Here is a 25,763-nt window from a genome sequence, read left to right on the forward strand (position 1 = left end):
AACCACAGCTGCCCCCTCGCCCAGGATGCACGCACAGACCCCCATCTGTGTAAGCAGGCTCAGACATGCGCGTGCGTATGCCTGGGGGTGTGAGCACAGCAGAGCCCAAAGGCCTGCAGACGTGTACACACAGAAGTGTACACACATCCACAAAGTGTCACAAATACACACGAGTGTCCCCTTCCTCCACAGGGACGCATAAAATAAATGGGCAGGAATATGAGTGGAGGGTCTGGGAGGTGAGCGTCCGGGGTAATCATTCCCAAGGCCCCTGGGTTTCCGATGCCTACTGGAGTGGGGAGGGGAGGAGCCAGAAGTGCGGTCGTGGCCCTCTCAGCCTAGTTTCTTTGGGAAATGAAGTAGGAGGGAACGCAGCCAGGGAAACTAGCTGGGCCAGGAGGGGTCAGACTCCCGAACAAGTGAGCTGATCTCTCAAGAAGGAGCTGGATGGGTTTTAGGGAGAGCGGTAAGGAATGCCTTTCTGGCTTCAGCAGCCTGGACAGGCGTCTGGGCGTTGACTCCTGGGTTGGAACTTTTCTGCCCACCCCTTCCCCCAGTCTCTTGCCACTGCTCCGGCATCAGGGATCTCTGTTCTTCACCCCGTCTCCAAGCATCCTCCTCCGGGAAGCCTTCCCTCATTGAGCCCTTTTCTGATGGGCCGGAAGTGTGGTCCCCCGCTGTTCTCTGCGGCCGTCTAGTGATGGCGCTCCTGCCCACTCCGGACCATTCCTGCTTGGATTGCTCAAGCCTGTAATCCCAGCACTTTGGGAGGCCGAGACGGACGGATCACGAGGTCAGGAGATCAAGACCATCCTGGCTAACACAGTGAAACCCCGTCTCTACTAAAAAAAAAAAGGCAAAAAACTAGCCGGGCGAGGTGGCGGGCGCCTGTAGTCCCAGCTACTCGGGAGGCTGAGGCAGGAGAATGGTGTAAACCCGGGAGGCGGAGCTTGCAGTGAGCTGAGATCCGGCCACTGCACTCCAGCCTGGGCGACAGAGTGAGACTCCGTCTCAACAACAACAAAAAAAGAAAGTCTGGGCTTCGGCGGAGCGGGCGGGCAGACGGCGGAGGGCGGCCCCAGGAGGGGCCTGGCAGCAGAGAAGGGTGGCCCGCGGCCAGCCCCGCCCCTACCTGTGGAAGCCCAGCCGCCTGCGCCGGCGGATAAAAGGCGCAGAGAGTCCCTGAGGTCAGCGAGTGCGCGCTCCTCCTAGCCCGCCGCTAGGTCCATCCCGGCCCAGCCACCATGTCCATTCACTTCAGCTCCCCGGTATTCACCTCGCGCTCAGCCGCCTTTTCGGGCCGCGGCGCCCAGGTGCGCCTGAGCTCCGCGCGCCCCGGCGGCCTTGGCAGCAGCAGCCTCTACGGCTTGGGCGCCTCGCGGCCGCGGGTGGCCGTGCGCTCCGCCTATGGGGGCCCGGTGGGCGCCGGCATCCGCGAGGTCACCATCAACCAGAGCCTGCTGGCCCCGCTGCGGCTGGACGCCGACCCCTCTCTACAGCGGGTGCGCCAGGAGGAGCGCGAGCAGATCAAGACCCTCAACAACAAGTTTGCCTCCTTCATCGACAAGGTGAGCGGGACTGGACCTCGCCTCCCCTCGAGCCGCGCTCCAGACCACACCAGCCGCCCTAACTAGCCCTGCCTGCGCGCGGGCGAGACGCTGGGAGCACTGCCGTCCTTCTGTCTTTCCGCTAGTGTTGGGGGCACGATCTGGGGGGTCCTTCCTCCTCCGCATGAACCCCGTGGCTATTTTATCCCCTCGGTTTCCAAGCCCTCCCTTCCAGCAAGCTGCCCAGCTGCCCCTCCCTTTCCTCCGGGAGTGCGGGCCTGAGTGCTGCAGGGCTGCCCTCGCTGGCTGCCTGCGGGTCCCCTGGACAAGTTTTGCCTCGGGCTAGGAGTTCCAGAGGCCTAGGCCAGGAGTTCTCTCTCTGGGACCCTTTCCCTGAGAGGGGACCGTGTGGAGTCAGGAATGGAGTTGGGTGGCACGTCCTTCCCAGCGGGGGAGACCCAGTCTTGTTCAGATGCTGATGCGGATGCGGATGCGGATGCTGGAGATTAGGGCTACAGTGAGGGAGGCTCCTGCCTCGTCCTGCCCCCACCTGCCTGGTCCTCCAGCCTCCCTTAGGTGGCAGGAGGAGAGGTTACACCTGCCCTTGAAGATGGCCCAGTTGGGGACAGGGAGTGGCAGAGAGGGGCCTCGAAAAGGGGCTATTTTGGAGATATTTTTCCTGGCTGTTGGACTCCGTCACACAAGGGCCTCTGGAGGGGTCAAGGGACAGACTTGACTGGTGGGTTTGGGAGGAGTACGGCCAAAGCCAGGAACTCAGGGCTGGCCCTGCTGGGCTGTTCTGGCTTCCTCAGGCTTCGACCAAGTTTACTCCCACACCACCCCCATCCCTCATGTCCTCCTTTCCTTCACCATTCACCCAGACCTGTTTTTTAGATTTTGTAGGGGCCTCCCCACGCTGCTTCAGGCCCAGGTTCCCCCACATGTTGAGCCGCACGTCTTACTCTCTGTGGTCCACAGGGCCTGGAGCCCTGAGCTGCTGGTTTTGCAGAGGCCTCTATTGCCTCCCACCCCTAATCATACCAGCTACTCCTTAAGAGCCTTTGTGGACTCCAGGCTGGGGTCATTTTACCAATGGATTGACTGTCCTGAGGCCTTGCTGGAGAAAGGGGAAGGAGAGAAAGGATACTGAGGAAGGAAGAGAAGAGGTCCCAGACCAAAGGGAGGGCTGGGCCTGGTCATCTTCATGATCCATTGACAGGAAGAGGTGGCCCTTCAGAGAGGGAGGTGGAGAACACCACCTGTAATGCGATGGGGAGTGAAGTAGAGGCGAGGCCCTAGAGCACATTCGTCGAGAGTCAACCACGGGGCACATCCGTGCACCAGGCAGACCTGCTTCCTGGATCACTCTGTAGGACACTTGATTTGGAGTCCAAAGGGAGAGGGCTGGTGGCCCCCAGGCAGGGAAACAGCCAGGGAGAGCGTGGCTCTGCTAAGTGGCTAGAGACAATGCTCCTCAGTCCCGTTGTGGGTGGCACACTCCGGCTCCTCTTGAGTTTCCTCCTTCTTGCCCTTGCTAGGTGCGGTTTCTGGAGCAGCAGAACAAGCTGCTGGAGACCAAGTGGACGCTGCTGCAGGAGCAGAAGTCGGCCAAGAGCAGCCGCCTCCCAGACGTCTTTGAGGCCCAGATCGCTGGCCTTCGGGGGCAGCTCGAGGCGCTGCAGGTGGATGGGGGCCGCCTGGAGGCGGAGCTGCGGAGCATGCAGGATGTGGTGGAGGACTTCAAGAATAAGTAATGCCCCCAGTGCTGCGTGTGAAAACCCCTGCCCTGGACCTCATCAGCTGACCCTGTGCAAGTCCCCCTGCTTCAGGAGTCAGCATGCAACTGCTCAGTCCAATAACTCCCTGAGGGGCCAGTCTTGACCAATGCATTTCCTACTTTTCCTCGCTCCTCTTTGTCCCTGGGGGCTGTTTCCAAATCATTCTGGTCTTTTCCCCTGACTCAGTCCCAGTGAAATGTCTCAGCCCAGCCCTGACCTGCACTGTCTCCTGTGGGTGCCTGACCAAGGCCCTGAGAAAGAGTAGGGCAGAAAGTGTCTTCTGACAGGGGTGCTTCAGAACTGGCATGACCTTCACAGATTATTCTAGAACAACTCTCTTTTGTTCAGGTGAGGAATTAGAGACCAGAGAAATTTTGGGACTTGGTTGAACTCACACAGCAAAGGTCACTGGGAGAGCTGGGACTTGAATTTTAGGTCCCTGACTCCTAGGAGGGGACACGGAGCCAACTTGGGAAGGAAAGAAGCAGGGAGGGAAAATGGTTATCGTGAGCCATGGGAGGGCTGCAGAGGCTGAGGGTGGATCTGGTCGTGGTAGGAGCCAGAAGGAGGCCCAGGAAGGCTGGGACTGGGGCTTTTGAGGACAGGCCTTTGAGGTGCTCGCTGTGCTCTTTTCTCATTGAATAGAAACAAAAGCCTGAAGCTCAGGCCGGCCCCACCCTGGCACACCTGAGGGGCAGCGGGGCAGTGAGTGAGTTCTGTCCCCTGCCTGTGGCTATGTGACTAAGCAGGAGCAGGTACATTGGCTGTGACTGGAGGAGAGCAAACAAGGTCTTTGTGGAGTGCCCCCCGGACATCCCCACTTCCCTAGGGCAAAAGTCAACAGGATTAGTCCCATAGCAGGTGGAACCAGACAGGTGCAGAGTAGGGTAGGCCTGGGGCCACCATTCAGCCCCTCTTGTTAGGACTAACACGTGTGTGTACGCATGTGTGCACACCTGCTGCCCCCCCAATACTCCCCCCACCCCAAACCCTCAGAGCACCTTCCTGTGGAGCCAGCCTGAGATCCAGGCTGGGACTGAAACAGGAACTGGAAGGGGGTCTGGGGAAGGGGTACAGGGAGGGTCCCTGTGTGCAGCCGCTCAGGGAGTTCTGATCTGTGCACCCTCTGGACCTGGCTGTGCACCGCTGAGGCAGGGATGGACAGGAAGCCTTGCAGATATTTCTACAGCTTCTATAGGACTTGAGGAAGTGTAACTTTGAGAGTATGGGCACCTCCCACCCTGAGTCTGGGCTCCTGAAGGGGCTTGGCCTACCTGGATGTCCTGCTCTCCACCCCAGGTTGCCCCTGCTGCTCCCAGCAGCTCTTGGAACTCTTGTTTCCAACACCCTTTTTTGAGTCTCAACATAAGCATTAGATTAGGCCAGTGTGGTCTCTTCCTCTGTCCCTTGTTTGCTCAGGTCCTCCTAAGGGCCAGGAGTGGCTCCTTGGGAGGAAGAGTGACAGGAGCTGTGGGAGGAAGGATGGGGACTGGATCATCTAGGCGGGACCTGGTTCTTTCACGACTTTGTGTATCCCTCATCCTGATTCTACAAGGTTCCTCCCCTTCAGACTCCTTCTTTGCCCCTGAGGGGTGGGATTAGGTAGTGATTAGGGCATGCATGGAGTGAGCTGCCAGGATTCAAGTCTGGGCTGAGCCACTTAGCAGCTTAGTGACCTGGGCAGATTATGCTGCCTCTCTGTGTCTCTGTTCCCTTCTCTGATAACCAGAATGCCATCATTATAGGTTTGCTGTGAGGATGAAATGAGCTCGTGCACAGAAAGCACATAATATGTGCACAACCCATAGAACACAGTCCGTGCATATGACTATTATTATTTGCTTTCTTTCTCCCAGGACATGCAGCTTCTGTGCTGTCACTCACATGTTTCCTATGTGCCCCACCAACAATCCCCAATGCCAAGACTCAAAGCCCTAGGAATGGCCACGTGGAAGTCAGGGAAATTTGGTTTTGTAGCTGACACCTGTTTTTTCAGGTGTGTCTTTAAAGAGTAGGGGAAGGGAGGCAGGGCAGATTTCACAGCTGCATATGGCTGGGGGAGCGTGGAGGCAAAGCTGTACCAACACCAGGCCCTCCTCTACTGCAGGTATGAAGATGAAATTAACCGCCGCGCAGCTGCTGAGAATGAGTTTGTGGTGCTGAAGAAGGTGAGTGGAGAAGACAGGCTGGAGGCGGGTTGTCTGAAAACATGTGGGACAAAGGACCACAGGGTCCTCTCACCTGAGCAGCCCATGGGGACCTCTGTCCAAGACCTGCCTGAGCTGTCCAAGAGGAAGTCTGCACAGCCTGTCCTGTGGGTGCATGTGCATGTGTGTGCGCGTGCGCGCGCGCGCGCGTGCATGTGTGTGTGTGTGTGTGTGTGTGTGTGTGTGTGTGTGTGGGGTGACTCATTTCTAGGCCTCTAGGGGTTAGAACTAAGAGCAAAGGATGGAGGTTATAGAGGGAGATTTCGATGCTGAATAAGGAAGTGCTCTATTCAAGACAGAACATTTTCATCACAAAGGTGGTGCTTGGCTGGCCTGAAATGTTTGCTGAATGAATGCAATGAGCTGCCTCCAGCAAGCATGAGCTCTCTGTTCCTGAAGCTGTGCAATGTTGGAAGGCCTTAGAAGTATCTTAGGGGTCTTGTCTATATGCCCTTTAAGATTCTCTTCAAAACACTGAGCAGTTGGTGTTCCAGGCCAAACCACAGAAGTGCAACTTGCCCCTGGGAGCTGGGCCCTTGGAGATTCAGGGATGAGTAAAAGTGAGGCCTGTCCATAGGAGTTTAACCTCGGGAAAGTGCAGCTGGAAGAGGCCCAGACACCATCTTCACCTGGGGTGTTATTTGAGGCCCAACTGCATCATAGTTACCATGCTGCAAATTAAACACATAGCCTGGAGATTTTCCATCTCTGGGAGAGGGGCTGGGAATCTGAATGACTTTGTGTTCTGCTACTGACTGATGAAAAGTTGAATTCCCAGAGTTGAAGTGATTTTTTCCAGGTTACACGGTTAGTAGGTGGAGCTAGGGGGGTGTTGAAACCATCTAGGTCTTTAGGAACTGGCCAAGTGCTAGCTTGGGGCTTCAGCTGCTCTGGGATACCCGTGCTGATGCCCGCCATGCAGTCTGGAGGGGCAGCAGGGCAAGCTTTCTGCTGTGACCGTGCCAGGCAGCTGGAGAAACTCTGTTTCTGGGTAGGGAGGTAGTGTTTGGCCTGTGGGTTGGGTAGGGCAGGACTACTCCCACCCCTGCTAAATGTTCCCTGTACTGAGGACGTGGTCTCCCTCTGCCCCATCTTGCCCCAACCCCCAGGATGTGGATGCTGCCTACATGAGCAAGGTGGAGCTGGAGGCCAAGGTGGATGCCCTGAATGATGAGATCAACTTCCTCAGGACCCTCAATGAGATGGTGAGGGCCATGGGGCTGGGTGACATGTCTTATCCTACCCATTCTAACCAGGGAGACATTTGGTCCAGCCCCCTGCCTCTGGGCCAGTCCAGGTATGTGTCAGTGTGAGAAACAAACTCAACCGTCCAAACCCAAAGAATGGACTCAGAGACCAGGAGAACAGCGAAAGTGACACTTTTAATGACAGTCTTGCAAGATGGGTGTCTGATGGGCAGGTACGCCCAGCACAGCCACAACAAGCAATTTATCCCCTGGTGCACAGGTCCCTCCCTCAGTTCCTCACAGGCTGAATGCTGTGGGGTTAGAATCTTCCTGGACATCACCTATTGGTTGTTGGGTTGGGGCTTTAGGTGTTTTTCTTAGGGTTGGCTTGCTGCATTTTGTTGCAGCCCACAATGCATTGCAATCGTAGTCAGCTCAAGGGCTCTTTAAGTATTTGACTTATGACCTAAGTAGCTGGGCAGGCTGATAAGAACAGACAAAGTGAGTCATTTTGCAGGCTAGTAAACCTTCATCTTAGACTAAACTTCTTTGATTCAGGTGAGGGCAAGAGAAGCTGAGGGGCCGACAAGCAGGCATTGGCTATTCAAGCAGAGGGCTAGTATATCCTATTTCTTCTGTAGTTTGCTGACCTAAGCCAATTTAAGGCACTTTGTTTTGGAAATGGACCATTATATGTATTATTTCCTTCATCAGGGATTGGGAGGATTTATCCTGCCCTTTATCCTTTCTGGACTCAGGAATTCAGGATGGGCTAAGGGTTTGGGAGGAGGTGGGGGTGAGTCAATCAGGATTGACCTTGGAGAGACCAGGGATGATTGCAGCATTTCCAAGGTAGGGGGATTGGGTGGGACTGAAAGGAACCGGGAGGAGGTCAGGGGACTCCAGGCTGTGACAGGGTTCAAAGGTGGGCTAGGTGGGGCCAGCAGGGGAGCCCAAGTCAGGAGAGACTGGAGTGCCTGAGCATTTACTCCCAGAGGGGCTGGGTGGTAGCTGCCTGCCAACTCACCACTCTAATGTCCTCCCTTCCCTTCTCATTCTCTCCCTCTCACCCTTGTCCTCCGAGGTTTCCAGCTGTTTTTCTTCAAGGGGATTTAAAAACCTCTCCACTCTCATCAGTGTGAGTCTCTGGCTTTAGGCAGAAGGTAGGGCGGCCAGTCACCTGGCAGAGGCTAGTCTGGGCATAATTAGCTTGTGAGGTTAATTACAGACCAGTTCTTCAGTTTAGTCTTTGCCTGAGCGTCCAGTCTTTATCAGCCCCTCAGAGCAAATGTCCATACATTTGTTAATTTCAGGGGATGTTTCTTTGAGGCTTGCTTCAGGCACTTCTAATCTCAGGTCTTCTTGTGTCTATCACATGGTTTATTTATATGTAAACACCCTTAGTTTATTTATGTGTAAATACACCTCTGTGTGTGTGTGTGTGTGTGTGTGTATCAGTGTACAGACTGCAGAGTATCCTGTAGCAGGGTGGAATATGATAATTTCATCCATTCCCCATGGCCTCCCTCACAATAGAGCTCGTGTGCCTACAGAACCTCACAGTGAGAAGTCGGCACAGCGCACGACACTGTCCCTTTCCTTATCCCCTTTAACCCTGCCTGATTCTCGTTTGAGACACTGCTGATGGGCTCTCAGGGAGCCAAAGGTGGACAGAATGAAATAACTTAATGTGTGCTGGGTCTGGGCCCCCTTGCTGCCTGGTGACTCAGCCCACTCCAGGCTGTTCTCTCTTTTCTTTCATTTGTGAGTGGGGAATCCCAGGGTGGGTGTGGGCATAGGATCCTGCCCTAAGTCCTGATGTCCTGTCTGGTCCCTACAGGAGTTGACGGAGCTGCAGTCCCAGATCTCCGACACATCTGTGGTGCTGTCCATGGACAACAGTCGCTCCCTGGACCTGGACAGCATCATTGCTGAGGTCAAGGCGCAGTATGAGGAGATGGCCAAATGCAGCCGGGCTGAGGCTGAGGCCTGGTACCAGACCAAGGTGTGAGGCCACCGGGGGCATACTTCCTCCTGCCAGGGTCCTTGGTGGCAGCTTCCCTTACTCCTCAACTTGTCTCAAGTCTTCAGGGCCTGGGTCCCACTGTTTTGGCAGGCACCAATGGTTTAAATCTGTGGTGCTCTGCCCTGGAGGAAATCCTAAGATGGGAGGACAGGGCAGAGGAAACAGATATGGATTAATCATTATAATAGCTAAAATATGGCAAGTACTTACACAGTACTAGGCAATTTTCAAATGTTTTGCCACTATTGACTCATGTAATCCACAGAACAGCCTTATTAGATAGGCATCAATATTACCCCCATTTTGTTTTATTTTATTTTATTTATTTTATTTTTATTTTTTGAGATGGAGTCTTGCTCTGTCATCCAGGCTGGAGTGCAGTGGTGTGATCTTGGCTCACTGCAGCCTCTGCCTCCCTGGTTCAAGTGATCCTCGTGCCTCAGCCTACTGAGTAGCTGGGATTACAGGTGTGCGCCATCATGCCTGGGTAATTTTTTTTTGTATTTTTAGTAGAGACGAGGTTTCACCATATTGGCCAGGCTGGTCTCAAACTCCTGACCTCAGGTGATCCACCTGTCTTGGCCTCCCAAAGTGCTGGGATTACAGGCGTGAGCCACTGAACCCGGCCTATTACCCCCATTTGAAGATGAGGAAATTGAGGCACAGAGAAGTTTAATAATTTGCAACTGCATGCAGCTAGTAGATGGAAGAGCAGGGACTAGATCCTGAATGCGAGGGCTCTAGACCTGGGAAGCTTAATCATCACATCTACTCCATGGTGGCAGGACCATTGATGGTGCAGGGGCTGAGGTAGCAGCAGTGGGTGCTGGGGTGAACCAGTGTTCCTGAAGAAGGGATCCCGAGGCAAGGATTGAGAGGTCTGCCCCTGCAGAGATAGGGAGTCATTCATGGTGCATGGGTGACAACACATGTATGCCAACAAGGAGACCTGGGTTCAGGCCCTCATTCCACCACTGATAGGCTGTGTGATCCCTGGGTGGTGCTTTCTCTTCTCCGAGACTCACTCTTCTCACCTGTGAAATGGGTGTTCTGGGTGTTGAACAGGTGAGAATCTCAAACTCTCAGTGATTCTCCAGCAGAAGGGCATGGTGGGAGTGGAGGAGCCCCGGGGTCCGTGGGGATGGGCCTGCGGAGCCTTGTCTGTCCTCTCTGGCCGGCTGGGGGGAGAATGAATCCCTTCCTCACGCTGCTGTCTGGTCTCCTGGCATCAGGCAAAGGTTGATGGGAGTCAGGTGGTCCTTCCCTGAAAATATAAGTTGGCAGGGGCCTTCCTTGGGTGGGGAGAGGGATGAGTTAGTTACCTGTACTCTCTGCCCACCTCCCTACCATAACTCTTTGTATGGCCCTTCCAGTTTGAGACCCTCCAGGCCCAAGCTGGGAAGCATGGGGACGACCTCCGGAATACCCGGAACGAGATTTCAGAGATGAACCGGGCCATCCAGAGGCTGCAGGCTGAGATCGACAACATCAAGAACCAGGTGGGACAAGCCCTCCTGGCTCCCCCTGCTGCTTGGGGCATGCAGGGGTGGCCAGCTGAGGCCAAACTCAGGATGCGGAGCAGGAGGTTTCCCCTCTCCCGGCCAAAGTTGGTGCCACTGTTTCAGACCCCCTTGTGAGATCTCCAGGGCAGAATGTTCTTCGCCAGGTCCTGGCATGGGCTGATGGGAGAAGGGTCCTGGATGTGCACAGAGCATGTGGAGGGAGACTCAGGCTGACTGGCCAGAGGAAAGCCACCACTGGTTCCACATTGATACTGAGCACTGTGCACCTGGTTCTGGGTGCAGGGTGCTGTCCCTGGGAGCTCATCGTTCATTGCAGGGACAGAGGCCAGCAGAAGACGTTATAATGGCTCACATGGCCCTTTCCCACCCCAACCTCACTTTCCATGACTCCCCTCACTTTGCTCTGGTCAGGCTAACCTACTTCCTGTGTCTTGCACTTGCCAAGCATGGTCATGCTTCAGGGCCTTTGCACTTGGCGTTGCCTCCCCCTGGAATGTGGTTCTCCCAGCTCTGTCCATGGCTGTTCCTTTCTCCTCCCTGGGGTTTAGGAAAAGACCCCTTTTCAGGGACAGCAGCCTCAAACACCCAGCCCCTGTATCGGCAGCCTGTCTGTCTGGTTCACTGCTCCTCTCTTCCAGCACCTGGCACATGGCAGGGGCACGGGTCTCAGATGAGAGACTGCCTGGGAGGATGAGCTTTGCTGGAAGCTGGGGTTGGAGGTGTTGATGGGGGAAGGGCCCCCAGCCCTGGCTGAGTAGGGTGTGGCCAGGGCAGCTCAGCCTGTGCAGGTGTCTGCAGTGGAGAGAGGGGGAAGGCTACACATGTGAAAGCTTCGGAAAGCTGATTTCCAGATGAGCTGTGGGTCGGGGGAATATGGGGGTGATTTACTCAGAAATGTCCTCCCCTTGGAGCCCTGCGGGCCTGTTTATAGGAGGGCAGAGGCTGCCTTGTGGCACAGAGGCAGGGCCACTAGTCACCCCATGAAGTGGGCCAGCTTCCAGGCCAGTGGGGGAAGCACAGAGTAACAAATGGTGGTTTCCCAAACACTGCAGCCTCTACCACATCCGGTTCTCCTCTCACACAACAGGACAGATCCAGGCCTAGGGCCAGGTGTCTACCACCACTGAGGGGCATCAGGGGGAGCTACAAGGGGTCTCCAGAGGCAGTGGGGATGGCCTTAACTCTGGGGGCACCAGTGTGACAAGGCAGGGCACTGAGCCACGGCTGAGGGGCAGAGCGTCAGAGGGCCTCCTGGGGAATGCGGTCTCTGGCAGTGAGGCAGGCTGCCTCTGCTGAGGGAAGAGGGTCTGAGGACAGAGAATGGCCGGTGAGAAGGCAGAGAAGTCCTTGCCCAGGGGACAGGGATGGTGGCTCTCTGAGCTAAACAAAATGAGGCCTGGGACTATTCAGGCTCCTGGCCATGGGGGCTGAGCCCAAAGCAGAGGGCATTCTAAGGCCAGAGAGGAAGTGGCAGCTGCTCCAGGCAGGCACAGGTCTAGAACCAGAGCATCCCTGACCAAACCCGGGGACTGTGAGTCATGCATCTCATGGCATGTGGGGGCATCTAGGAGGGTCTGTCTGCTCCAGGCCCTCCTGTTTTGGGCCTGCTTTCAACTGGTTCCTATTTTATAGGTGGTTTCTGGTCTTTCTTAGCTGCCTGACATCTGGGGACTCAATTAAGATCCCATGGTCTTAGAGCTCCTGCAGCTGGGGGCTGGGGCTGGGGAACTGGGGGTTTGAAAATCATAATAGCATTCATTAAAAATGATCACAATAGCATTTATTAAGAACTTGCTGTGTGCTAGACATTGTGCCAAGGACATGTTGTATACTATCTCATTTCATCCTCAAAATCTCCTGATGAGGCAAACACTGTGATTATTGTACTTTCAGAAAAGAGGGGACTTTGGCTTAGCAGGATTGGTTCATCCATGGTCACATAGCTAGTAAGTGGCAGAGCCAGAACTGGAACATAGGCATTGGATATCCAAACCTATGTGTTCAACCCTTGGGATTCTCTGGTACTTGGGGGAGTAGGTGGTGCCAATGAAGCCACCTTAAGCAAGTTGCCCAGGTGCTCACTGCAGGATGGGTAGGCAGGAAGGCAGACTGGTGAGCCCCAGCTTATAGCTGCACTGCTGCCCACAGCGTGCCAAGTTGGAGGCCGCCATTGCCGAGGCTGAGGAGCGTGGGGAGCTGGCACTCAAGGATGCTCGTGCCAAGCAGGAGGAGCTGGAAGCCGCCCTGCAGCGGGCCAAGCAGGATATGGTGCGGCAGCTGCGTGAGTACCAGGAACTCATGAGCGTGAAGCTGGCCCTGGACATCGAGATCGCCACCTATCGCAAGCTGCTGGAGGGCGAGGAGAGCCGGTGAGGACAAGGAAGCTGGAAAGGGGATCCTTCTAGGGCTCCGTGGGGTCTGGGGCTTGACATTCATCCATTTACAAGCATTTCCTGTGTGCCCCTCCTCTGCAGGGCACTGGGTGTGGGGATGCAGGGAACACAGAGCTGAGGCTTGCCTCTTTGCCTTCAATGAGAGGACCTTCTGGAAGGAAAGACCATGGAGTGTGAAGCTCAGTGGGCAGATTGAAATGATAACAGTCCCTTTGTGTGTGTGGCTTCTTAGGGTTATCGTATTTGATCCTCAGCACACATTCAGGTAGTCAGGTCAGAGACGATTGATTCCTTAGTCTCCAGAGGGGAAAGCTGTGGTTGAGTTTCATTAATTGAGGGAACAGGGCCAGTGTGCAGTCAGGGTGTGCTGATTCCTGCTCCAAGGATCTTCCAGGACGCCAAGCTGCTTCTCACTACAGAACTAAGTGCTACATCATGTGGTGTTAACTGACTGTGGTGGAGGGGGATAGTTTTGTTTGTCCCCAGAGATATTTGCAGACTCACTTGTAGTCAGAGAGGAGGCTGCAATGGGTGAGTCTGATAGCACATCCTTCATGAACCACATGACACCTCTGTCCATGCAGCTGGGCCTTCATGTATGTATTGTTGGGTTAGAACTCAACCTCTTCATTCTTGGCTTGTTATAAGACACCATGGGGATAGAGAATATGTAGGACATGTTTCTGCCCTCAGGGAGGTGCAGAGGGTGGAGGACAGAAAACATCCACAAAGGAAACCCCCAGAGACAAGTAACTTGCATTTGTAAAATGCTGAATGTATACAAGAACTTTTTCTTTTCTGAGTATTATCCCTGAGGGGCCAGACAGAGACGTGATGGAGGATGAATGGAGCAGCGGGGAAGGGACTGGGGAGTGAAGGGGTGCTCGGGTTGAGGGCCGGGGTGCTAGGGCCGAGGGCCTGGGTGCTGGGAGGCGGAGAGGAGACACAGGGCTGCAGGGTATGAGTAGGAGGCGGAGAGGAGGAGGAAGGGGCTTTGCCCCTGCCACTGACCCGCCTTCTCCCTGGGTTAGCACCCAGTCTTCTTTGTGGGAAGAATAATTGAACACCAAAGGCCTCTGGGAACGCAGAAGCTGATCTGGGCACAGGGAGCTCCAGCCAAGATGCCTCTCTCTGCTTCCACCTCTCTCATGGGGCACAGGGCCCCCACATTCTTTAGAACCCATACCCTGGGCCTTCTGTCGTCATAGAAGTCAGAGGTGGGGGACTCTTAGAGTGGTACCTGATCTGGCTTGCTCCTATGGGAAGAAAAGGGGACTGAAGCTCAGAAATGGGTCAGTAGTGTGCCCAAGGTCACACAGCATGCAGAGACATCCTCTTTCGAAAGCTTAATCTCAGTCTGAGCTGCTATAACCAGGCTTAGATTCAGGTACTCTGAGAGGATACGGTTCCCCCAGCCCTGGGGGGATATGGAGGTAGATACCTTGCTTTTATCCCTTAACTTATCAGAGTTGTGGTCCAGAAACTCATTCAAACTGGGAGGCCTACTTTAAGAATACAAAGTTACCAAAAAAATACCCATTTATTTAGAATGAGAAAAGTCACACAGGTCACTAGAGCCTTGGACATTCAGGCCTCTTCCGTCTGAGTTCTTTAGGCATTGTACCAGAAATTCTTCGAGTTGCTGCCTGACTGCAACCTGGCTCCCTCTCCCCACCCACAAGTGCCAGCAACTCCCAGCACAAGCAGGGGCCATTTAAGCAAGCCCCCTGGAAGCTTTCAGCAAACCTGTCTCTTTCCCTCAGGCTTTGCTCTGCCTGCTTCCTGGGCTTGGGGCCACAGAGGCCAGTGAGGCTCCCTTTATTCCCTCTACTAAAGTGAGGTCCTCCCTGCTCCCACGGAGCAAACTGATCCCCAAGGCCAAGGATTTGGTGACAATGGGGCTGTGAGTCACAAAACAAACAGCCAGCTGTCTCGAATGGATTTTTAATTTCTACTCCAAGACCTGTTTCAGCCCCAATGGCTGCTTAAAGCCACCCCCACTCCCTGCTCCTTCCTTAGTCCTGGCTGGAGCCCCATTTAGTCAGTCAATGATTCACTAATTATTTTGACATATATTAAGCAATGACTTTTCCAGGCCTCATACTGGGGATAAAAGTATCAATAGGCCACAGACGCCTTTAGGATTTTATGATATGGTGAGGAACGGCAACCATCTACATAAATAATACACACAGCTACCATTCACCGAATCCCAGGTGCTCAGGGCTTTAGACAGATTATGTCATTTAACCCTCACAAACAAGCCCATGAATTTGGTCCTGTAGTTGGGCCCAAGGCATAGGTGGGAAATGGAGGCCCCGAGACATTGCCTGGGATCATGTGGCCAGTGGACAGAAGGGCCAAGGTGAACACTCCCTTCCTGCATGCCTCCTCGCTCCTTTTACAAGGCTGAAGGCAGGCTGGAAGTGTGCGGCAAGAAGGAAAAATCAATGATCCTGCTTGGGGCCTGGAAGGATAGGGAGCTGAGAGCGCTTCCCTCCCACGCTAGGAAAGCTCTGTCCTCACTGTCTGTCCTCTGCCCCCAGGTTGGCCGGAGATGGAGTGGGAGCCGTGAATATCTGTAAGTCCTTGGCTGCAGCCCGTGGGAAGCATCCCTTGTGCTGTTCAGACGGGGCTGGGTCTAGAGAATGGCAGACTGGCCCAGGGCCCTGCTGGAGGGGCCAGGAACCTCCTTCCTTTCTGCAGGGTCTGGCAGGTCCCCTGGAGCACATACCGCCCGGCTCAATGGCCTGGGAAGCTGTACAAGAGGGCAGGGTGGGGCCGGGAGCACTTGGGGAGCAGCCCTACCCATTAGACACTCCTTCTGGGTTGGCCCATGGGGGTGGGGCAGGGGTGAGGGAGAGGGGCAGCTGGGACAGGAGGGTGGGGTGCAGTGAAGAGTTAGGGTCCCTGGTAGGGAGCCTCACACTGAAGAGAGCCCTCCTCTTTTCTCTCCCAGCTGTGGTGAATTCCACTGGTGGCAGTAGCAATGGTGGTGGCATTGGGCTGACCCTTGGGGGAACCATGGGCAGTAATGCCCTGAGCTTCTCCAGCAGTGCGGGTCCTGGGCCCCTGAAGGCTTACTCAATCCGGACCACATCCACCAGTCGCAGGAGTGCCCGCAACTGAGCTGCCTCCCACCACTCCGTTCCTCCAGCTACCGCCCACAGTCACAAGAAGATTCCCGTCCCTGCCTCCCATGCCTGGTCCCAAGACCATGAGACAGTCTGGAAAGTGATGTCAGAGTAGCTTCCAATAAAGCACCCTCACTCTGAGGCCTGAGTGATCCATGTGCCTGGTATCCTGGCTTCATGAGGCTGGGCAGGGGGAAACACAGGACTATAGAAGGCAGGGTTTCCCTGGTGACTAGGAAGCCTTTTGTGCAGGAGACTGAGAAGGCACATGGTGGGATGGGGTGCTGCTCTAAGGAGCAGGATGCTTACCTAGTGTGAGCCTTGGCCTCCAGGGCTGGGGCTGATCCAAAGATTCTCCTGAGGAACTCAGAAGAGCCATGGGGAAATGCAGGCTCTGCCAGCGTTTGGGCCTTGGAGTGCTGTCCTGTTAAGGGGGTAGAAAGGCTGTTTGCCTCCCTCCCCTCATGCCCAGAGCTGCCAGAACACATTCTTTTTGTGAGGAGGTCACAGACGTTCAGCTGCCCCAGGTCCCAGTTTCGGGTGGCGCAGCCAACTTTCATGCCAGCCGTCCTCAGCCCTTCCTGGTGCTGGGTCTGCCAGGCTCATGGTCAGCCAGGCCCTGGGGCCCTGGAGAGGTCCTTTGCATCTTGAATTCTGTGGGGGTGATGGCTGGGGGAGGAGGTGTGTGTGTGCATGGGAGGAGGGTCCTAGAGTCTAGATCCCTGGTAACAGGTCTGTGCCTAGGACCTTAACGGAGGGATGGGTTTGTTTCTGGATCCATGGGAGTGGGGAAGGACATCTGTGTTAAGTCAGGGCTTGATGGGGGCCTCTATATGTCAGTGTGGCAGGTGTTCTGTGGCAGGGCCTATGCATGGGGAAATGTGTCCCAGCAGCACATATGATGGGTACTGTGGAGCCGCAGGGAGGTCTGTGTGTCTGGGACCCCGGGGATGATGGTGGTGGTGTGGGTGGAGGAGCTATCTGGGATGTGTTGGCTTCTGAGAGGAAGTCTGTATATTTGACCCTACCGTCAGGCAACTTTCAAATGCTGAGGTGGGAGCTGGGGTGGAGAGTGAAAGAAGTGGACCAGCAGCCACAGTGATGAAGTTCCCACCCAAGGTGTCAGGAGATCCAGGCCCTCTCGCCGGACTAAGAAGACGAAGTGGGCAAGAAGAAAAAGAGACTCTCAGGGCGCATTGCATATGACTAGGAGCTTTAATGGAAATGCTGAGACAAGCACGGGGAGAGGGAGGGAGCTAGGCAGCCAGGCGGGAGAGGTGGCCTGTCCCACACGTGTATTAGAAGACAGTGGATTAGAAGGCACAGCAAGTCCACACCAACGGGCTCCAGGCCCATCTGTCCCTCAGAAGCCATAGGCATCTAGGCCTCCGGACCCGGGTCTTTGCCTAGGGCTGCCAGGACACAGTCCTTTAGATGCGGAGGTGGGGAGAGCTGCGAGCTAGGAGCCCTGTGCTCCCGGAAGCAGTGAACGGACTAGCGGGAGGGGATGCGAGACGGGAAGGCGCGGCGTGGGGGCCTGTGGGGAGGCTGGGCCCCGAAGCCCTCCTTCCCCACGTCTGGGGACCCTGGGAGTTCCGGCCTGTCTCAGGAGGCTGGGACTTCTGCTGGCGTGGCGGTGTCGGTACAAAGCGGGGCGCTCAGGCGAAGCGCACCGAGCGGCTGCTGCCGCAGTTCTGGCCGCAGGGCGCACACAGGCCGGTGCTCACCGCCACGTTCCCGCTGCATGGGGCACTGCAGACGCTGCCGGTCACCGGCCGGGAGCCCGACACGCACAGGTCCCCGCACACGACCCCGCCGCGGGAGCTGCTGACACCTGCCGGAGGGGCAGCACAGGGCTCAGTCTCCTGGCGGTCAGAGGCCCCTTCTGCTCAGAGCTTCCCCCCTCTGTTTCTATCCGCTCCCTTCAACACCCTCACATGGGCACTCCTTCCTGCAGTCTTAGCCTCTAGCGTTCTTGATACACTGTTAGCCCAGGTCCTCTCTAGAGGCAGACACAGCCATGCTTCGCTTCATAACAGAGACAGGTTCTGAGATATACAGCATTAAATGATTTTGTCATTGTGCGAACATCATGGAATGCACAGACACAAACCTAGACGGTGTAGCCTACTACACACCCGGGCTCTATGGCAAGGGTGGCCAATCTTTTTTATTTTATTTTATTTTTTTGAGATGGAGTCTCTCTCTGTCGCCCAGACTGGAGTGCAGTGGCACAATCTCGGCTCACTGCAACCTCTGCCTCCCAGGTTCAAGCGATTCTCCTGCCTCAGCCTCCCTAGTAGCTGGGATTACAGGTGCTCATCACCACGCCAGGCTAATTTTTTAATTTTTAGCAGAGATGGGGTTTCACCATGTTGGCTAGGCTGGTCTCAAACTCCTGACCTCAAGTGATCCGCTCGCCTTGGCCTCCCAAAGTACTGGGATTACAGGCATAAGCCACCACACCCAGGCCCCAAGGGTGTCTAGTCTTTTGGCTTCCCTGGGCCACATTGGAAGAAGAAGAATTGTCTTGGGCCACACATAAAATACACTAACACTAATGGTAGCTGATGAGCTTTAAAAAATCACACACAAAAAAGTCTCGTAAGTTTTAAGAAAGTTTACAAATTTGTGCTGGGCCACATTCAGAGCCGTCCTGGGCTGTATGCAGCCTTCTGGTCGCAGGTTCTACAAGTTTACTCTATAGCGTAGCCGATTGCTTCTAGGCTACAAATCTGTACAGCATGTGACTGTACTGAAGACTGAAGGCAACAGTAACACCATGGTAGGTATTTGTGTATCTGAACATAGGAAAGTAGAGTAAAAATATGGCATTATAATCTAATGGGACTACTGTCCTATATTCCATCCATCCTTGACCTGAAAGTCCTTATGTGGTGCATGACTGTAGCTAATTAAGTTACTATAAGCACTCACTGCCCAACTCCGTGTTTCCTTTTGGAGTCTGCAAACTATGGCCACGTGCAGGCTTCCTGTGTGTCAATCAAGTTTTCTTGGAACCCAGTCATACCCCTTCCTTTAAGTATTGCCTTTGGCTGTGGTTGCTTTACATGACAACAATGGAGTGGAGCAGTTGAGGCAGAGACTGCATGGCCCACGAGCCTAGAGTTTTTACTATCTGAAGCTTGAAGAAAAAGTTTGCCTGCCCAGAATCCCAGGCTCTTATTTCAGGACCCACAAAATGGATTACTTACAGACATTTACAGCACCAACGCCCTCACACAACCTTATAGGGAAAGCAAAAAGACAGAAATTAGTTGTGGGGAGCAAAACTGGTGAAGTCTGTTAACCTGCAAATTCTCTCCTCCAATTAGCGTTGAGGCACATTCCAAGTAAATAATATGCAGACATGCTCCTGGGTGTTGAAGCACTGCAGCATTGCCTGGGGGAAACTGAGGGGACACCCTCCCCACAGCTGTGGTCCTCACCTCTGCTCCTCGCCCTCCAGCAGGCGCCTGTAGGTGGCGATCTCGATGTCCAGGCCCAGCTTGGAGTTCATCACCTCCTGGTACTCCCTGATCAGGCAGGCCATGTCCTGCTTGGCCTTCTGCAGGGCGCCCTCCAACTCCGCCAGCTTGCAGCGGGCGTCACTGAGAGCCGCCTCACCCTGCTGCTCAGACTGGGCCACCGCGGCCTCCAGCTTGGAGTTCTGGGAGGCAAGGTGGGTTATTAAGGATCTCTGTTCTGGCTTCAGGGTCAGAGACCAGGTAACAACTGACCACTGACTAGCAGAGGAAGAAGAGGCTTTATCTATTTGTTAGGCCAGGGGCTGCAAATTAGTGCTCCCAGGCTTGTTTGCACGGTGTCTTCAATTTTGGAAATTTAACACAATAATTGAAATTCCTGGCTTCTTTCAAAAGATTAGAGGATCTGGCCATACTGGACCCTTATTTCTGCATGGCCTGCCTCAGTTGGATTTGCCTAGCCCTGCCCTTTGTGCTTTCCAGTTTGCCATAATCCTGATCATACCCAAGTGCCTTGGGAACAGCTTGCTTGCTTTGCTCATTTACCAACCCCGCTGATGTTTGAATGTGCGATCACTGATCTAGAGCAACAGGCTAGAGAGGTTAAATGCCTTTCTCAAGTCTCACGGCAAACTAGTGGCAGAGCTGGTTTGAGAGCCCAGATTTCCTGCCCCTTAGACTGGTGCTATTTCCTCTGCCCCACTCTGCCCTTGGAAGCAGGAAAGCCCTTGTCACCTCATTCCCTCCATATTGCCCCAGTGCCTCCATTCAGTGAGAATGGAGAACATTTTCCATGGAGGAGGCTGTCCGTCCTCATGCTGGGTGTTTGCCCTTGTCCCCACACACTGGCAAGGAGTCTAACCCAAATCCCTCTGCTGAGGGCTAACCCCACTCTCTTCCTACACTGAGGAGTGGGCTGGGCTCCCACACCTGGCATTTGGCGTTATCCACTTCGGCTGTCAGCCTCTGGATCATGCGGTTCAGCTCGTTGATCTCCTCCTTGGTGCGGCGCAGGGTCTCCCCATGTCTGATCACCGTGGCCTTCATTTCCTCGCACTGGCGAAGTAGAGATGCTCATGAGGCTTAGGGTGGGACCTCCCATCCATTCAGGACACCACAGATGATTATGCAGCGCTCAGCCTGAGCAACCACACATGGCAGTCCTGCCCTGCCACCCCAACATCTGTAGGCACCAGAATTCCCAGAAAAGGAAGCCTATTTAATAGATACTTTGCATCCCTCTGACTGCCATGTCTAGCAGGCAGGTGTCCTGTGCCACTCACCTTGCTGCGGTACCAGGACTCGGCCTCGGCCCGGCTGCGGGTGGCAATGTCATCATACTGAGCCTTGATCTCAGCGACGACGCAGTGCATGTTCAGGTCTCGGCTGTTGTCCATCTTGACGACCACTGAGGTGTCTGAGATGTGCGACTGGAGAACGTGGATCTCCTGCAGGAGAGGGCAAGTGGCAAGAGCTTCTTAGACCAGAGCCCTACTCTTGGTAGCCCACCCTCATCATCATCCCCTGTCCCCTTTCCCGGCTTCCTCACTGTCTGAAGCTCCACTCTCCCAGTTATAGTCTTCCACCTCAACCCTGGGACCCCCTCAAGACTCCTCAAGCCCAGAGTCCTGAGGCCTAGAGGACTTGGAGGTAGAGAGTCCATGTCTGAGGCCCAGTGCCTGATTTTAATCAGGACCTTCCAGCTTGAACCTTTGGGTCTAGGACCAGAGTTTACCACCTTGTGGCAATTGTCACTTTAGTAACCAGGAACACCAGCTTGCCTGGGGCATAGCAGTGGGAGGTCAAGCCACACTTCTTCACCTGCTCATGGTGAACCTGCCTGGGGTTTCTCCCCTTGTCCCACCATGGGGTCAGAAGCTGAATTGTGACAAGTCTTTTCCAATGGCTAACTCATATCCTCCTTGCTGCCCTGCTGCTCTGTGACCCCGCACCTCCTCATACAGCCGCCTCAGGAAGTCGATCTCCTGGGTCAGGGCCTCCACATTGGCCTCCAGGTCTGATTTGCGCAAGTAGGCACAGTCCACATCCTAAAGGGGAGAAGATGGCACAGGAGTTGCACTGGGAGACAATTCAGAACCCTTGTTTTTTTCCTACCCCATCAGGCTGAGCAGCTTCCCTGGGAACCCTCTGAACATGCTCATCCCAGTGCCTGGTATCATGCCATGGCAAAGCCCCTTATGCAGTTAGTGGGGTCAAGAGCAGGTTCAGGTAAGGGAGGGGGATACTGAGGTTGGCAGGCACTTCCTCTGGTACCCACTGGGATGATTCCTCTAGAATCCATGCCATGCACTGTCACAAAAATTTAGGATCTAGTGTACAATGGGTAAATTCTAATGATGCCCCACCCCTCTCCGCTCTGGAATCTCATGGAAGATAATCTAGATCTGTGGTCAGAAGAGGGCTCAGGGCTCATCTCTGTCCCTTCCGAGTCAGTGTGACTCTGAGCAGTCCCCTTAACCTCTGCGCCTCATTGTCTCACAATAACCCCTGCTTTCCTCATATGGAGGTGGCTGGAAGGGCGTAATGAGAGTCCAGGCACTTGTACAGAGTCAAGTCTAAGAAGCAAGGAATGACGGTCACTGTCCCTGCCTGCGGTTCTGAGTTGTTGCTGGCTTGAGGATGCAGCCATTGTCTACAATTCATAGGCTGTTTCACTCACAAATATTTATAGGGTGCCTACTCTATGCCAGGTGCAGGGCTGAAGGAGGTGAAAAGCCGGTGGCTATATGGGAGAAACCTCAGATGGGGGAGAATATTGCACTGCCTGAAGCAGGCAGTATATTCTGTTGCCAGAGGCACCCAGGGAGCACTGGAGCACTGTGGAAAGGAATAGAAAGAAGCTGGGCTGTGTGATTCTAAGGGAGTCCCTCCACCTCTCTGAACTGCAGAGAGCCTGATTTTAGTCAAGGCCTCCTATCTCAAACCTTTGGGTCTAGGACCCTTCTGTCTCTGGCCTCAGTTCTGAGTTAGGGGACAAGGATTCTGGGGTCACTCACCTTCTTCAAGGCCACAAATTCATTCTCAGCAGTGGCCCTTAGTGCCACCTCTTCTTCATACCTGGGGACAAAACGCACAAGGCTCAGATCTGGGGAGGAAAAAAATGGGAATGAAGGCACAGGCAAACACATTCCAGGAACTGGATCTTTTGGAGATGGTCATAAGAATCAAAAAAGTGTTGGACCAAAGGGAACTTGTCCATCCTTTTCTTCTTCTGGGCATTCAAACCAACCCATGTTACTCAAAGCTCTTTCTATTTCAGAGACTCTCATTCCTGATATGGGTCAGGGTGGGGGCTCTGCACATTTTCAAAGACCTCCTCTCTGTTTCTGGGCTGTAACTCCTTGTGGGGAGTTGGGGGGGGGGGGGCAGGAACCCTGCCCAGTTCTGGAATCTCTCCTTTCTCCATTTTCTTACTCCCTTACTCCTTTTCCACTCGGGGCCCAACATAGCACCTACAACATTGAGTAGATGATCAATAAAATGTTTGATGAATTAATGAAATAAATACATAATGATGAAGTAACTGGAACAGTTCAGAATCTCCAATGTTTAAACTCCCAGCCTAGAAAATAAATTCCCCACACCCCACAGGATTATTGTACTATTTTCTTCCTGTTGGGAAGTTCCTCTTGTGGTCTAACCCAAATCTATCATACTTTGACTCAATCCCACTTAGTTTCTCCAAACCCTCCTCCCACTGCACTCACTTCTTCTTGTAACCCTCCAGCACCTCCTGCACGTGGTTGAGCTCCGAGGCCAGCCTCCCACTGTCGGCCTCCACGCACTCGGCCTCCCGCCGCAGAGTTGTAATGTAGCCCTCAAACAGGGGCTCCAGGTTGCTCTCACAGCACTCACGGTTCTGGAAGAACTGCAGCTTTGTCTCCAGCAGTTTGTTCTGCTGCTCTAGGAAGCGCACCTGGTGTGGAAGTGGGAGAAAAGTCAGTGGGAGGAGTCAATATCCCCAGCCCTCCTTGGGGAACATCAAGACAGAACTGGCAGTGAGATGTGCAGAGGCAAGGGGTAGACCACATGGCCCCTGCTGGCCTCTCCTGTCCTGAGGATGCAGCTGGAGAATCCTTGTTTCATAATTGCTTATTCAGGCTTAAGTGAGGGTCTGTCCAGGTGGGCCTGGATGGGATGAGTGAGAAACTGAGAGGCCTGTGGGCTGTGCTGGGTTACTGTCAGGCTAGGGGAGGACAGATGGGGGTAGGGGGTAGTGACAATTAGGGAAGACTTCCTGGAGAAAAGGAATGTAGAGCAGTGTTGGGAGGGATAGAGTAGGGAGAATGCCTTTCACTATAAGCTCCCTCAGGGCAGGGCCTATGGCTTATTTACTGATGTCCTTATAGCCAGCCCTTGGCTTGGTGAACGTTTGATTGAACAGGTGGTCAAGGTTCGGGAAGGGCTTCCTAGCTGGGGAGGTCAAAGAGGCTAGGCTCCTACCAAGCAGGATGCCTGCGGCCTGAAGAGGCATCGGGGAGTGCAGGGCGTGGTCCTAGGTGGCCTAAACTCTTATGTTGGACGCTGTGTCATATGTCTCTGGGGGCCAGACAGGCAATGTGAATGGGGGGAGGTTTTGGAAAACAGGGAGGGTGGGGACCCTAGGGAAGTGAAGCTTATACGCTTTTCCTGCATTTCACTGAAACGGGAGGAACACATGGCAACAATACATTGTGCTGGCCAGAAAGGATGTCAGCAAACAAACTAGGGACCTTGGCTTCCAGTTTTCCACTTCTCATACCTTTGAGCTGGAGCTGAGATGTCTCCCTGCCTTTAAGCGCTGGGGTCCTTTTCATCCAGCTCCATGAGTGCAGCTGGGAATTCCCAGGTTGGAACTTGCAGACATGGGGAGCAGGGACTGCTGATATTACATGGGATAATTTTAGGTGGTCTTGGCTATGGGGTCTCATGGCTGCCTTGGGCCCTATCTTCCCTTTCAGAGTCATGGCCAGCTCACACGCTGCACCACACACAGCCCTGGTGAGGAAGCCACTGGGGTGGAGAAGGGAAGCCTCTGCCCAGTGCCACACAGTGCGTCAGTAGAGGAACTGGGCACGGAGGCCAGGTCGCCTGCTCCTGGGCCAGTGTTCATTCCATGAGCCACTTCTTGGTCACCTCTCCAGGGTGCAGTGCCTGTTGAGGTGAACCAGCCCCTTCTAGAGGGAGTGGGGCAGCTGGGGTCCCAAGCTGTGGACCTTCTAGCCCAGGGTCTGGAGAGTTGGAAAGGGCCTGGGCTTGGAACCCTGCTTGGGCACCCACTCTCTGTGGGCCCTTGGACCAGCCCTTCAACCTCTCTCTGCCTCCTTTTTCTTCTGTGTACACTCAAGGCTGACTTCAGGATTTTGTCATCCCGTATACTATTTTACTCCTAATTTATCTATAAGTTGATTCAATTAACATTTACACGTATCAGGTTAAAAGAGTAACTTTATATTACCACTAGAGATGTAAAACCGTCATCACTAGGCATACATAAAGGGAAATTACAGAACATTTAATTCTAGCAGAAACAGTTGTCCTAGACAGTTCTGAAGTCGGGGCTTGCTCTCTTTATTAGAAGCAGGAGGGAAGCAAGTATTAGAGAGATGCTAAAGACATTAGCATCCAATGAGATTTTTTTCCCACCTAATCTTAAGGATTGAAACAGACATTAAAGAAGATGTATTTTCTTACCAGATGTTTCAATGTTATTTAATACGATGGGCCGGCACCGCCTAAAATTATATAAAATATCAGCCACCCTCATTCCCCATTTCTAGAGAGACCACTCCGGGAATTTCCATGTCCTCCCAGGACCGCCAGGTTCAGGAAGGGTGTGATCCAGGACACCCACCTTGTCAATGAAGGCCGCGAACCTGCTGTTGAGGCACTTGATCTGCTCCTTCTCCTCCTGCTTCACGCACTGCGCGTTGGGGTCGATCTCCAGGTTGAGTGGCGTGAGGAGGCTCTCGTTGACCGACACGGTGGTGATGCATGGGGGGCTGGGTCCACACACGCCCCCAGAGCGGTAGCCGAAGCTGCGTCCGCAGGAGCCGGCGCGGAAGCCGCCGCACACGCTGTGGCTGCCGAAGCCCCCGGAGAGGCCGCGGTAGCAGGAGACGCCACGGTAGGGGGCGGCGGTGATGCAGCAGCGGCCGGGCCGGGGTCCGCAGGCGGAGAGGCAGCTGAAGGCGCGGGCCCCGCAGGGGGTGCTGAGGCGGGAGGAGAGGCGGGACATGGTGCGGCGGCAGCAGGACCGGGCGGCTGGACCACAAGCCCGCGCTGCGCCTTATATGGCGGCCCGCGGGCTGGGGGAGGGAGCTCGCGGCCAAGGCGTTTACGAGCTTGGAGGGCTCGGCCCTTGCGCCTCGCGGAGCCGGGAATCAAAGCGGGCCGGGCCGCCCGGCCGCCTCCATAAAACGGCGTTCACCTCCCGCCCGAGCTTTAAGGGGCCAGGAAGCGCCTGGTCAGCTCCGCTGCCCA

General features: G+C 54.5%; 2 protein-coding genes across 2 annotated transcripts; one reads left to right on the forward strand and one right to left on the reverse strand.

Moving 5' to 3' along the window:
- The first annotated feature begins 1,190 nt into the window (after window positions 1-1,190).
- On the forward strand, window positions 1,191-15,955 carry KRT7 (keratin 7). The gene is made up of 9 exons (XM_023211059.3): window positions 1,191-1,568; window positions 3,086-3,297; window positions 5,433-5,493; window positions 6,642-6,737; window positions 8,560-8,724; window positions 10,119-10,244; window positions 12,417-12,637; window positions 15,208-15,242; window positions 15,621-15,955. Exons 1-9 carry the CDS (start codon window positions 1,245-1,247, stop codon window positions 15,788-15,790), a joined length of 1,410 nt encoding a protein of 469 aa, XP_023066827.1. The 5' UTR covers window positions 1,191-1,244; the 3' UTR covers window positions 15,791-15,955.
- A 1,608-nt stretch (window positions 15,956-17,563) lies between these two features.
- LOC111541970 (keratin, type II cuticular Hb6) lies at window positions 17,564-25,518 on the reverse strand. The gene is made up of 9 exons (XM_023211058.2): window positions 25,135-25,518; window positions 23,009-23,217; window positions 22,298-22,358; window positions 21,233-21,328; window positions 20,564-20,728; window positions 20,211-20,336; window positions 19,245-19,465; window positions 19,021-19,042; window positions 17,564-17,629 (listed from the first exon to the last, which is right to left on the reverse strand). The coding sequence occupies exons 1-9, from the start codon at window positions 25,516-25,518 to the stop codon at window positions 17,564-17,566; spliced, it is 1,350 nt and encodes a 449-aa protein (XP_023066826.2).
- Between the last annotated feature and the right edge of the window lie 245 nt (window positions 25,519-25,763).

Source organism: Piliocolobus tephrosceles, chromosome 10, assembly GCF_002776525.5.
Source record: "Piliocolobus tephrosceles isolate RC106 chromosome 10, ASM277652v3, whole genome shotgun sequence".
Taxonomy (NCBI): domain Eukaryota; kingdom Metazoa; phylum Chordata; class Mammalia; order Primates; family Cercopithecidae; genus Piliocolobus; species Piliocolobus tephrosceles.

Bases quoted from the DNA above. Each gene is read 5' to 3' on its own strand.
- LOC111541970 (XM_023211058.2), bottom strand. From the start codon at position 25,518: ATGTCCCGCCTCTCCTCCCGCCTCAGCACCCCCTGCGGGGCCCGCGCC. The intron at 22,359-23,008 runs GTGAGTGCAGTG...TTTTGTCCCCAG, and splicing joins CTGGAGGGTTACAAGAAGAA to GTATGAAGAAGAGGTGGCAC. The intron at 20,729-21,232 runs GTGCGGGGTCAC...CCTCTCCTGCAG, and splicing joins TGAGGCGGCTGTATGAGGAG to GAGATCCACGTTCTCCAGTC.
- KRT7 (XM_023211059.3), top strand. From the start codon at position 1,245: ATGTCCATTCACTTCAGCTCCCCGGTATTCACCTCGCGCTCAGCCGCC. The intron at 1,569-3,085 runs GTGAGCGGGACT...TGCCCTTGCTAG, and splicing joins TTGCCTCCTTCATCGACAAG to GTGCGGTTTCTGGAGCAGCA. The intron at 6,738-8,559 runs GTGAGGGCCATG...TGGTCCCTACAG, and splicing joins TCAGGACCCTCAATGAGATG to GAGTTGACGGAGCTGCAGTC.